Source organism: Limulus polyphemus, unplaced genomic scaffold (assembly GCF_000517525.1).
Source record: "Limulus polyphemus unplaced genomic scaffold, Limulus_polyphemus-2.1.2 Scaffold4861, whole genome shotgun sequence".
Classification (NCBI taxonomy): Eukaryota; Metazoa; Arthropoda; class Merostomata; order Xiphosura; family Limulidae; genus Limulus; species Limulus polyphemus.
The window spans coordinates 22,256-35,699 of record NW_013670471.1 but is presented as its reverse complement, the minus strand read 5'-3'; the positions used below and the strand labels follow the sequence as shown (position 1 = coordinate 35,699).

At 34.1% G+C, this 13,444-nt stretch overlaps 1 protein-coding gene across 1 annotated transcript in view; it reads left to right on the top strand.

The window, feature by feature from the left end:
* Window positions 1-2,653: 2,653 nt before the first annotated feature.
* LOC106471791 (chitinase-3-like protein 1) overlaps window positions 2,654-13,444 on the top strand; it is a 27,816-nt gene continuing 17,025 nt past the window's right edge. Inside the window, exon 1 of the mRNA XM_013932413.2 lies at window positions 2,654-2,864. Coding sequence (XP_013787867.1) covers window positions 2,654-2,864 — 211 coding nt within the window. The remainder of the gene's footprint in view (window positions 2,865-13,444) is intronic.

Sequence of the window (13,444 nt, the reverse complement as noted above, 5' to 3'; positions counted from 1 at the left end):
CTGCTTTGTTCACCGCGGAGAATTGAACCCCATATTTTAGCGTTATAAGCCTGTAAACTTATCGTTCTCCCATACCGATGGACACCTTTCCAAGGAGCTACTACACTCGAATCAAAATGTAATATATTAACAATCCTAAACTAAAATAACAATTATCAAAAACCTTATGACAGATGAAAAGAATTAGTTGATAAATAGTCAACATTTATTACGTTTATATTGTGCAAATATTTTCTGTTTCAAGTTAAATACGAAATTATAGAAATAACGAAGCTGACGTTGATTACTATTTTATAAAGTGAAATATTACAGTTAATTTTGTAAAGCTTAATTGTCTTAAATAACTGATGCAAAATGTCACCAATTTCGTTTATCTTAACATTATAGTGCTATAAACTATATTCATATTGTAATTTGTTTAACTTTGATGTTAGCTACAGAGCGCATGACGTTAAGATCAAGCAAGTCCTAAAAATATCTATACAACTAGTGTATAATTCAAATACGACGTGCCATTAAGCATTTAGAGGCTAGTTAGAGAGACTTGCTTCAACGGTGTTTTAAAAGGAGAGCTAGTTGAAGAACAGTCAAGAATATAGATTGTAGTTTTTCAAGATAGTGAGTTGAATCAGTCAGTGTGTTTTAGAGAAATAACTTTATTCTGTACTTGCTATCGAGCGTATTGAGTAATGTAGTACGAATAAGCTAATTCGTTTTACGTTAATTAATGCCATTTGTAACGTGGGCCTACAACCAGTTACCATCAGTGTACAAGTGTACAAACTTGTAGAAACTTAAAGAAGGATTGAACGTGGATTGAACGTTGAATTATTTTCAGCAAATGATATCAAAGAACCCGCCAACTAAAGAAAGACGTGGCAAAACTTTGGTGTCAAAAACAAGATATTTTGGTAACAATTAAAGAGGACTTTGAATATATTTGAAATAGAACTTCAATTACTAAGATGGTGTCCATGAGGTCAAGTAGTGAGATTCAAGTGTTACTTGAGATGATGTACAAGATAAGGAGGAAAAAACAGAAGATTTAAAGAAGACCAAGAAGAACATGGTTGGAAATTAAAAGAACACCTGGAAGAACACACAAAAGTACAAGAGGGAGACAGAAAATTAAAAAAATATCAAGAATAATGGAAGAGATAATTAGAAGAAAGAGATAGAAAATTAAGATCACATATAAGCTTGATTGAAGACTAGATCAATGAATTTTAGAGGATTACCACATATGCAAGAGACCTTAATTGGTCAACACCTCCTGCTGTGCCACCTGTTACTGAAGGACTTTCCAGAACTACTCCAGCCATGATACTACTAAATCCACATCAAGAATTTAGCTGACCAGTTCAACATCAGCTAAAGAAGAAACCAATGAACTATGATGGGAAGGCACGATGGGAGCCGTACTAGGCTCAGTTTGAAATTATTTCCAGAATGAACATGTGGAATAGTAAACAGCAAGTCATCCATCTTGCTGTCCACTTAAAAGAACCAGCTTTGATAACATTACACAGCCATAACAACTAACAAGCATTGGTAGCCACTTTATTCACAGAAATAAGTACCTAGATAAAATTTCTAGAATAGAATATGGAGGAAAAAAGAACTCTTACTTTAACTAGTAGAAGATTTGAAAAATACTTATCTTACCCAGATGTTCCTCATGAAATGGTGGATTCGTTGGCACGTGGTTAATTTATAGACACTATAACAGACGAGGATGTGAGAATTAGGCTGAAGCAAAGTAAAAGAACAGATAATCTCATGAAGGCACCATCTAGAAGTTACGAGGATATCAGAATCTACAGTATCAAAACATTAGCTCCTTCTAAAAATAGTATAAATAATTGAAATAAATAATCAGACAGCTAGTTAAATAGAATAGAGGAAATAAATCAAAAAAATGATAGATGTTTCAAGTGTAGCTTGAAGAGACATATTGCCAGGAACTCCATACAAATGTCTGTGTGGAGTAAGAGCTCTCGAAAGATACCAGTAGAACGTACCTGTTTTAACTGTGGAAAACCTGGATATTACAACCGACACTGTAAAGAATTAACACCTATTATCAGGTGAAGGAGACAGAACCCAACCAGATCAAAAGAACAACAGGAATTAGTTGGATTTATACGGCCATGTTCAGCTAGAATTACTTCATTTACCATGAATGAGAAAATAATTTCATTATTTGAGGAAAATCTTCCACGAGTCAACGTACTTTTAAGATGCAAAATCTTGGTATATGCTGCTTAAAACTGGTTCCACAGTTAAATTATTTTGTCCCGATTTGTTAATGATAGATGAGAAATTGTTCCAAAGATAATAAGAGAGAAATATTTGACTTGAACAGCAGGTGGACGTAAAGTTCCACCAAAAGAGAAGCTGGAAGTTACCCTTACTAAAGGAGCTTCTCTCTGCCTCATTATGTGTCTGTAATTAACTTCGATAAATAGTGCATTTTGGGAACTGACTTCGTGTCGAGACATGGATGAGAGGTGAGGCAAGCTTCGTAGTCTATGACCAGGAAATCCCTCTAGACTAGATTGTAATTACTATGCCTGAGCTTTATAGTCAATGACCAGAAAATACCTTTGGACTACATAGTAATTGCTGTGCCTGAGGCTGAGATCAAACAAGGATGGTGGTCATTGTACCAACAAGAAGTGGGATACTCAAATCAGGAGTTAATAGCAATAATTTTTCATCATTTGAGTGGGGTATAGAGGAAACAGATATTCCAGCATGTCATGGGGACTGGTGGTTGAAAGAGATGAAAAATAAAGATGTTGTACATGACTTTACCCTGGAAAGGCTTAAATCAGCCTGTGATAAAGTGAATGGTAGCTGCAGTAAGTGCCAATAAACTGGATTTCGTCGAGGGAAGATGGTATGCCTAAGCAGGTCTTGACGCAAGAAAGGACAATTTCCAAAGTTAAGTACGTTTTTGGAAGAGAGACGATCCAAGTCAAAGGTCATCCCCCATGATCATTAATAGAAATACGTCAGTGAGTGAATGGCCAACTGGGTAAATCCAGAGAAAAAACTTTTCAGTGAAACCTCAACCTGCAAAAAAGCCCGGAGTTTATTTCAAGACTTCTTCTAGAGGATCTTCAAAATTGGAGCCACCATTAGATTCACTTGAGCCCCTATCCAGGGAGCCCTTCCCCCAGCGACAGGGTGGCCAATGAAAGCAAAGGATAAGATGTCATTCAATCGGTATATCATGGGCTTCAGAAGAGAAAACCACCGAAAAGACTTGGTGAACGGACAGTTTACTGTGGAGTTTTATTTATCTACTTTATATTAGGGTTGTTTAGGGGATTTCGTAATCCAGGAAAGGGGCAATGTTATAAGTTACATTCACAATGTTGTAATTTGTATAATTTAGATGTTAGCTAGAGGGCATATGGTGTTAAGATCAAGAAAACACTAGCGTAGTATATAAATACGACATTCCTTGATACAGGGAGAAAGAGGATTGTTTGAAGAGCATTTCAAATGTAGAGTTAGAGAAAAGATAGTCAAGAATGAAGAGTTTTCAAGATAGGGAGTTGATTCAGTCAGTGTGTTTTCGAAAAGACTTTGGATTTGTGTTTCCTATCACACGTATTGAGTTACATAGTACAACACTACAAGTAAGTTGATTTATTTTACGTTAATAAACGTCATTTTAACGTAGGTCTACAAGATGTTACGGCATTGTACAAGTGTTCAAACTTGTAGAAACGTTAAAGTAAGAAATAAAGTAATTTCTTCTCGTCACGTGGACTGAACGTAGTATTATTTTTACCAGATTCCAAAAAAAAAAAAGATTGTTTTGTTTGTTTGTACACGAGGGCTATCTGTGCCAATCGTCCCCATCTACCGCCAACTTTTGGGCTACTATTTTACCAACGAATAGTGGATTGACCGTCACATTATAACTCCCCCACGGCTGAAAGAGCGAGCATGTTTGATGTGACGGGGATTCGAACCCGCAGATTGCGAGTCGAGCGCCCTAACCATCTGGCCATGCCAGGCCTTCGTATAATGAAACCTACAAACACAAGAACGAAGTTACAATAGAATGCCCCCCCCCCTAGTGGCACAACGGTATGTCTGGGGACTTAAAACGCTAGAAACCGGGTTTCGATACTCGTAGTGGAAAGAGCACAGATAACCCTTTGTGTAGTTCTGTGCTTAACTACAAGCAAAAAAACATACAATAAAAATGTATTGGGTACGATTTTAAACTTTTTATTACATTAAAAAAATTAACGTGTTTCAGTTAAGATGAAGTTTTCTTGTATAATGAACATTAAATTCTAGAAAATGTGTAAGTAAGATGGATAAATTTAATATCAACATAAAGTGAAAATGTGCTGTTATTTGGGTAACTTAGTTTGTTGGCTCTAGCACACACACCATCTTCTTTTCAGTAACAATTTCTGATGGTTTGAATAATAACAGTGTCTTTGCCCAAATAGTATTGTACTTTTGTATTATAAGATGTCTCAAGATTTAATGTTTCTTTGTTCATAATATATATAAAACAACGATATTCAGATGAATAATTAAGTTAAAGTACATGTGTTTTGATTACTCGAGGTACACATGTAATATAATTCTACATTCGAATATCTGATAAACAAAATAAAAAGCCCCAGCATTTATAAATTACAATTCATATAACTTAAGAATATAAGATATAGTTTTGTGTTTGAAAACTGATATTTTTTTCAATTGTTACTCACGTAACTTAAGAATATAGATATAGTTTTATATTACAAAATTTAAGAAGTCTGTGTGCTTATATTATTACTCGCATCATGTACCCTTTTTATAAAAGACGAATTACAGGTGAACTTAAAAGTACTGAGAGAAACTGCAGTGGAGAAAATTTAAATATCAAACCTCTAACACAAACTATTTTCCGGTAAATTATTCGGTCAGATGCATATAGAATTATCTGAGCATTAGAATACCACAATATTTCATATAAAATCTAAAATTTTACTGCATAAAGCCACCTTTTTTATTCCGTACGCAGGTGAAATCATTAGACGATCATAAGAGCTGTGGCGTTTCCCTGGTTACAGCCTCTAGTACCATCTTACTTACTCAGCTTACACTTCTACAATATGTATTAAACTGACATGCGTAGTAGCAAAGGTTGCTTAAGTACCTTAACTATGCCATACTAGCGATGTTTTTTTATGAAATAAATGGTGACATTTGTAAAGAGAGATATATAAACTTTAGATATTGATCGTCCATTATGATGTGTTATCCAAATTATACATGGAAAAGAACAATTAGATTTCCACAAGAAACTGTAAACCAGAAAATAAAACGCGAAAACAAATACTATGGAATCATAAAGCTATCACAATTTAGTCTTAATTATCTCTCTTACACTTCTGTCATTACGAAATCAATTGAAATATTTTTAATATCTAAGCTGAACAATTAAGACTGGTAAGAGATATAACCTACCTTTATGAAACTAAACATACCTATTTCAAGTAGAATGGTTTTAGTAATCGACTCATTTTTCAGAAAACGTAGCTTAATGATAAAACAAAACACAAACATAATATGAAATATTATAACCAACAAATCAGTACACATATGTAATTCACTGCACGTCATTCTATAGCAAATCACTTTTGCCCACCGAAACCGGTCATCCTGATAAATGATTTTGTGTGTGAAAGTCATTGAACTCTATTCTGGGTTCACTGACAACTAAAAACACAAGGTCTTCTACAACACGTAGAATTCTCGCTTCTTGAACCTCCTCTCACTTCGTTTTGAAATCTAGTTTGATTTGTATGCATATTTATATGCATCTTGTACTGTTAATGTCATACCATAAATACATATTAATTGAACTAGAACCATTTACCTAGCAGTTGTTCTTACTTCATAAGTTTATATGTACTTGTTGACTTCTTTTAGTTTATTTGTTTCATAACATGTGTTAACTTGTTGACTTCGTTAACTTTGTTTGTTTCACAATATGTGTTAACTTGTTGACTTCTTTTAGTTTCTTTGTTTCACAGTATGTGTTAACTAGTTGGCTTCTTTTAGTTTGTTTGTTTCACAATATGTGTTAACTTGTTGACTTCTTTTAGTTTGTTTGTTTCACAACATGTGTTAACTTGTTGACTTCGTTTACTTTGTTTGTTTCACAATATATGTTAATTTGTTGACTTTTTTAGTTTGTTTGTTTCACAATATGTGTTAACTAGTTGGCTTCTTTTAGTTTGTTTGTTTCACAATATGTGTTAACTTGTTGTCTTCTTTTAGTTTGTTTGTTTGTTTCACAACATGTGTTAACTTGTTGACTTCGTTTACTTTGTTTGTTTCACAATATATGTTAATTTGTTGACTTCTTTTAGTTTGTTTGTTTCACAGTATGTGTTAACTAGTTGTCTCCTTTTAATTTGTTTGTTTCACAATATGTGTTAACTTGTTGACTTCTTTTAGTTTGTTTGTTTCACAATATCACGAAAAACCTACACTTATCTGACTGTGTTTCTTATAGAAAATACTTTAATTCTAACCCCCAGTGGCACAGCGGTATGTCTGCGGACTTAGAACGCTGGAATCCGGATTTCGATACCCATGTTGCGCAGAGCACAGATAGCCCATTGTGTAGCTTTGTGTTTAATTATTAACAAACAAACAAAACTGAATTCTAGGATTCACAATCCAGTGACGCTAATCATCAGGCGACGCTCGTCTCCACTAACAATTAGCGAAATCAATTTGGTTTTCGTCATTTTAATATTTGTGTATGTTAGCCTATCTGTCTTAGATTGTACTGTGCTGTTGATCGAAGGATCTGCCCATTATGGGCCAGAAATTCCAACTTAAGAAAATAATTATACATTTTAGCTTCAAGTATCCATCTTTATCAATCTATTTGATATGATTTACTATTTATATTCAATCTACTAATCAGCACAATTGTGTTTCTATTCGATTTCATTGGAAATTGATAATGGTAAGTGTACGGATTTACAACGCTAAGATCAGAGCTCGATTCCCCTCGGTGGACACAGCAAATAGCAACCAAACTAAAAAAACTCTAATATCTGAAATTTAATCTTATTTTTTAGAAATGTTTCAAGTGTTCGAAAACATATTTCATCAACGCCGTGAATTTTCTGTAAAAATCGTCTGATTTATGGATAAAAATGTCGTAATTTCAGATTTAATTAGATATTGATGAACAGCCGTTATTAAATGGCCTATGATTATTTGAATATCGTTATATTTTACTCTTCCATAATTAATAGAGTATATATTTTTTTATTGAGATTTTATCTCTAAATTTGAGTCCAGCTCTTCTGCATCTTTCTAGTAAAACGTATTTACATAAGTCCCAAACTTGCCTTTATCCTCACAGAAAGATTGTGTACTATAATGGTTATTCCATACAAGCTTGTAACTACTTTGTCATGTTTCTGTTTCTGCTTGCTGAAGTAGGGTTAAGCTCTTTTTAGGGGTGATAAAAAACTTAACAAGCTGAGTTATTTCTCTTGAATATGATTACTTAGAACAATAGTTAACATAAATAATCTAAGGGTGGAGGGATACCGCCAAGTATCTGGACCTCTTTTTTTTCATTCTGTCTTTGTCATGTGTGGGTAAATTGTAAGCCTGCTCTTTGCTCCAGCAACCGAATTGAAATCGACCAGTAAATGAAAGACTTACAGGTAGATTCTTTACTTCTGTAAACAAGCAATTTTCTTTTATTTTTATACTTGGTCTATTTGTCTTTCTTTTATTACCGTGCTCGATACTAATCTTTATATAACATTATAGAACCTTCGTTTTGTGGATACTTATTACATATAGAAGGGCATCATGTTACCCAGTTAATACATGTCTACAAAGGTTTTCAAGTAAACATTTTCCCATATTGACAGCTGCTTGATTATGACAAACCGCAACAACGGCTTGTACGTAAGGCTAACAAATTGTAGCAGCTAATTTTGTTGTTAAATGTATCAAACGTAGCAGATGTTTTGCTTATAAGTAAATCGATGTTGTCATTTAAAACAACTAAGTTTTCCATATCGCAGGGATGAGTTGCTGTATTCGATAATTAAGTATTGTTTCATTCATTTAATTTATAACATAAATGATTACTACGATGTTACGCCTTTACCATATATCACTGATGATCTATTTGAAACTGTTACTGCACGATAGGACAATATGACGCCATAGCTTACCTGAGAGTATCATGTGAGTTCAGGTCTTGCATGAGAATATCACGTGATGCAAGTTATTACCTGAGAGTACCACATGATGCCAACGTTACCTGAGAGTAACACAAGATACTACTTATTACCTGAGAGCACCACAAGATGCTACTTATTACCTGAGAGTACCACATGATGTCAATGTTACCTTAGAGTAACACAAGACGCTGCTTATTACTTGAGAGCACCACATGATGTAAGTTATTACCTTCGAGTACAACATGAGGCCAATGTTACCTGAGAGTACCTGAAGATGCTAGATATTACTTGAGAGCACCACAAGATGCTACTTATTACCTGAGAGTGCCACATGATGCCAATGTTACCTGAGAGTAACACAAGATGCTATTTATTACTTGAGAGCATCACATGATGCAAGTTATTACCTGAAAGTACCACATGATGCCAATGTTACCCTAGAGTATCACAAGATTCTACTTATTACCTGAGAGTACCACATGATGCCAATGTTACCTGAGAGTACCACAAGGTGCAAGTTATAACCTGAAAGTACCACATGATGTAAGTTATTACCTGAGAGTACCACATGATACCAATGTTACCCGAGCGTACCTGAAGATGCTAGACATTCTCGTCAGTTTTCAAGTAAATTTCAATTTTCAAGCAAAGAACCTTGATTACTTCATAAGGGACGAAATTATAAGTTTTCCAGAATCTAAGTGTAGTTTTCTATTTTGAAAAGCTATTTACATTCCAATACCAAATTTGTGCAGACAACCCTGAGAGCCACAAGCTCCTTTTGTTCCACATTTGGGAGCTTTAATGTGAACAGTACCAGAATATAACTATTTCGAAGGATTGCTCATGTCCATCTTCAAGTAAAGATGTAAGTTGAAACATGCAAGATCCCAAAACGCCTTTGACCATCAAATTGAGTCTCCAGTAACTTAGATTATTTGTTTTAGACGTTAGCGATTTTTAAGTAAATCTTCTCAGCCATATTTGAATTCGTTTTCTGAAAAATAAACAAACTGTATGAGAATTTCAAAAATAACATAACATTACGTTTTGAGAAAACATGGGACCTATTGGTCCATCTCGGCTGCTCCATTCTCTAAATTAAATTAAAACTATTAATAGATTACTTTTTTAAAATCTTAAACCAGCGCTTATTGTTCATATACTTATCAAGCTTTCTCTTAAACTCACTTAAATTTACTGCCTCCATAACATCCAAAGGCAACCCATTATAAAGGCCAACCAACCTGTTAGAAAAATAAAACTGTCTTAGCTGAAGATGAAGACGACTCCTAATATTGCCAAAATTTATATTTGTGCCTCCAAGTCCTGCTATTCTCACTGTTAAGTATGAAAAAAAATGATGCATCAACACTATCCATTCCCTTTACAATCTTAAACACCTCAATCCGATCCCCTCTAACTCATTTATTTTCAAGAGTGAACGTAAAAAATGTCCATGGGCTCCGATGTCGGAGTTGCAAACTTAAGATTTGCACACATTTCTATATAGTCGTAATTCCATAGTGAATTATTTTTACCGTAAATTGTTTTGTTCTGTAGCATTTGTTGATACACCTTGACAGCTGACATTTTTTAAAACTATGTTTATATCTTAAAGTCATAGTAAATGTTTTCTTCTCTGGAATTTTATATCTTTACAAGTACTGTATGTAGCAGACATTTTTGTCATAACATATATATATCGGGGGTCCATTTACTTACACATGTGTCATTTACGCCTATTTAAAATACCTTCATACTTTATATTTCCCTTCACGACCGACCGACATTTTCACTCACAAATGGTAAGACAAGGGACAGACTGGGTGGTTTCGCTGATAAGTTAAACTATTATTTAAAATAAAAAAACGTATTCATTATTTTGATTTCTCTCAAAAATGTTATGGCATATGTGACGCTTATTCTCTTAAAATAACAGTCAGGTATCTAATTTAAATTATATATATACACATGTACATCGACAAGTCTACTTTAGCCTCTTGTATTATTTCAGTGGGTTCTGATTACCTTAACGATCGGGTCCTCACTCTTCCCCAGGTTACCACTATTCCTTGTAACTACCTTCACCCCAAGTCCTTACCTTTGCTTCCACTCAGAGCCTTAATTTCTGGAAAAAAAAAAGCTTCGACCTTCCGCAAGCGTTTTCATTATTAGGTTTATTTTTAAGAGCGCTTTATGTACTTTTTTTTCTGATAAATCTTCTAATTGTCACGAATAACTGGGTTGTATCGCGATGCTCGCACACATAATCAGCTATCAAGTATACTTATATTGTTTCGTGATTATATTACACATTTCTTTTCACCAAAGGTAAAACTGAAAACATAATCTGTGACGTATTAAATCATTCTTTTTGTTTCACCTATTAAAAGCTAATCAATACAGTTTGGATTAGCAAACCACAGAAGTACACTAGGGCCTCTTACAATGGTGAAATGTATACAATATTCTTAGAGTTTTGAGAGTAACGGTGAGTTAAAAAGGGTTCCAAATCTTCATAACTGCAGTTCACAGCAGCGAGTGCGGCGAATCAAAGAATGCATTACACGTCACAGATCATATTTAAAATTTTTCCTTCTGTAAAAACCCCCAGTGGCACAGCGGCATGTCTGCGGACTTACAACGCTAGAAACCGGGTTTCAATACCCGTGGTGGGCAGAGCACAGATTGCCCTTGTGTAGCTTTGTACATGATTAAAAACAAACAAACAAACAATCCTTCTGTGAAAAGAAAAAATCTGTAATTTAATGTCATGATATTATTCACAATGTCATGATATTATTCACACACCTAAATCAATTTTGGTAACTATATGGTGAGTTAAAATGAACTCAAAAACTCCATGTGTATTATTTAGTATTATTTTTAGCACCGTTGACAAATCAAGCCGTTTGTTTCTCTTAGGAAAAAATCATCAGTTCATTGTTGTAAAGAAAACAATAATGACTCCATAGGAGAAACAATAGTTTCTCTATGAAACTCACAAAGTAGTTATTAATGTTAAATTGGTATATTGTTATTTTCATTTAATGTTCAACTCGTACTTCTTTATCTGCTAATTGTTAATATGGGTGCAGTTTTCTTAACGTATAACGAAGACGTCAGGCTTATATGACATAGCTTCATCATTCTTGTGTAATTAAAATGATCTTATCTTATTGATTCAAGTTATTTTTTTATTATTTTATTATACAGTTTTATATCTTTTGAGGGCGTGGTGATATAAATTATAAACGTATACTCAGCCATTTAAAAATTTTGTTCAAATTAAATTCTCAAAACACGTTTATTACCAATGATCAAGGACAAAGCAGGAGGAACCGAGATAAAAAATGTCGAATAAGAGAGCAGCAACAGTTGAATGATTAGATGAGCTAACCGAATCACTTTCCATTCCAAGTTCGTCCTCAGAACGTTCCCCTTTTAACATCCAGATTTTGTTCGTTGACAACTTATAATAGCCTGGAACCATCTGAAAAGTTGAACAGACCCGTGTCCGCTGTAAATAAAGGGTGAACCCCTTTCTTATGTTCTTCTTGATAAGGATGGACTGAAGCACGAACGTTCTGACCTTGAAAGAAAGTTTGTAGACCCCTGTATTAGCTCTAGAACTTTAAATCAGAGCTTGTGCTCGTGAAAAACGTATAGGATAACAGAAAGCAGGAGGAAATTCGCTGGTGTCGGTATGTTCGAACATTGTTTTGTCTTTCTATACTTTTTGGACCAACAAACCGTTAATTATTGTATTCCTGATTGAATTAGCCTCTTTGAAAGAAAGTAGTAAAATGTACAGAAGATTTCAAGTGTGGTACTTATTTGAAATTCTATAATTTCGGTTTATAGTTTGATGAAGCTGTTAGTTATATCCATAATTAAATCTGGTTTTTTCCAGAATTAAACAGTATGTGCAAATTCACGTGACTAAGAACCTTATTACAACTTAACACATCCCGGGGCGTTTGAGTAAAAGTATTATTTTATCATAAAGTTTTGTAGAGTACACTGTTTTAAAAATTAGTTACCCAAGAATAAGAGCATAACGCAATCCTCAGAAGAACACTTACTGAATAGTTAATATATGGGATAGAACTTCAGTCGAAAACCTACTATCTAAACTATCCCACAAGCTTGAAAAACATTTTTTTTTTGTCTAGAATTTGCCTTTATCCTCTCGATTATATTTATATTTCTAATCCTATTACTCTATGTTTTTATCGCTTGTTTTCTGTTACAGAAACGTAACAAACGTGTCATGTCTCTGCAACCACTTCTTGGAATTTTGCTACTTGTAGCCATTTGTTTTTCACCAAGGACTCATGCTACACCAATCATGTCCTACAAATATCCTCACTTACATGGTAAGTTTGCCAGTTTTGCTGTTCATTATGAAAAGACATCCGATAATAACAAAATACGAAAAATATTAACTAACTAATCTCTAAAAGTCTGATATGTGGCAAAGCGGTATGTCTGCGGACTTACAACGCTAGAATCCGGGTTTCGATACCCGTGGTGGGCAGAGCACAGATAGTCCATTGTATGCTTTGTGCTTAGTTACAAACAAATTAACGGATATATGAAAAATATCAAATTGTCGTTATTAACGTTATAAACATAAACATTAGTTATAACTTGAGCTAATGGACGTCTAAAAACAATAAAAACAGCATGAAAATCATGACACAGAATATACTCTTATTAAGTATTGTTTGAAGTGTAAAATATTGTGCTATGGTTTTAATAACACAGGCCTGCGAATTTAAACTTCATAAAAGTTGTTTTGGTTTTAATAACGGATTTTCCATAACTCAGCTATGTAGATTTCGAAAATAATATTAATTTTTTTCTATCGCTTAAGATTTTCTACAAATCGGGAAGTAAAAATCTTGTACTTAGATCAAATTATTATTTCATCTACAGCAAAGAAAATTTTTTTACTATGTCTGTTAACAAAAATACAAACAAACTGAAGAAAATAGAAGAACATTGATGTCATTTTTTTTTAATTTCGAATAGTGGGATTGACCGTCACATATAACGCCCCCACGGCTGAAAGGGCGAGCATGTTTGTTAGGACGGGGATTCGAACCCGCCAGTCGAGTGCCCTAACCACTTGGCCATGCCGGGCACCATTGATGTCAAACGATTATGCATCCTCATTCACCTTG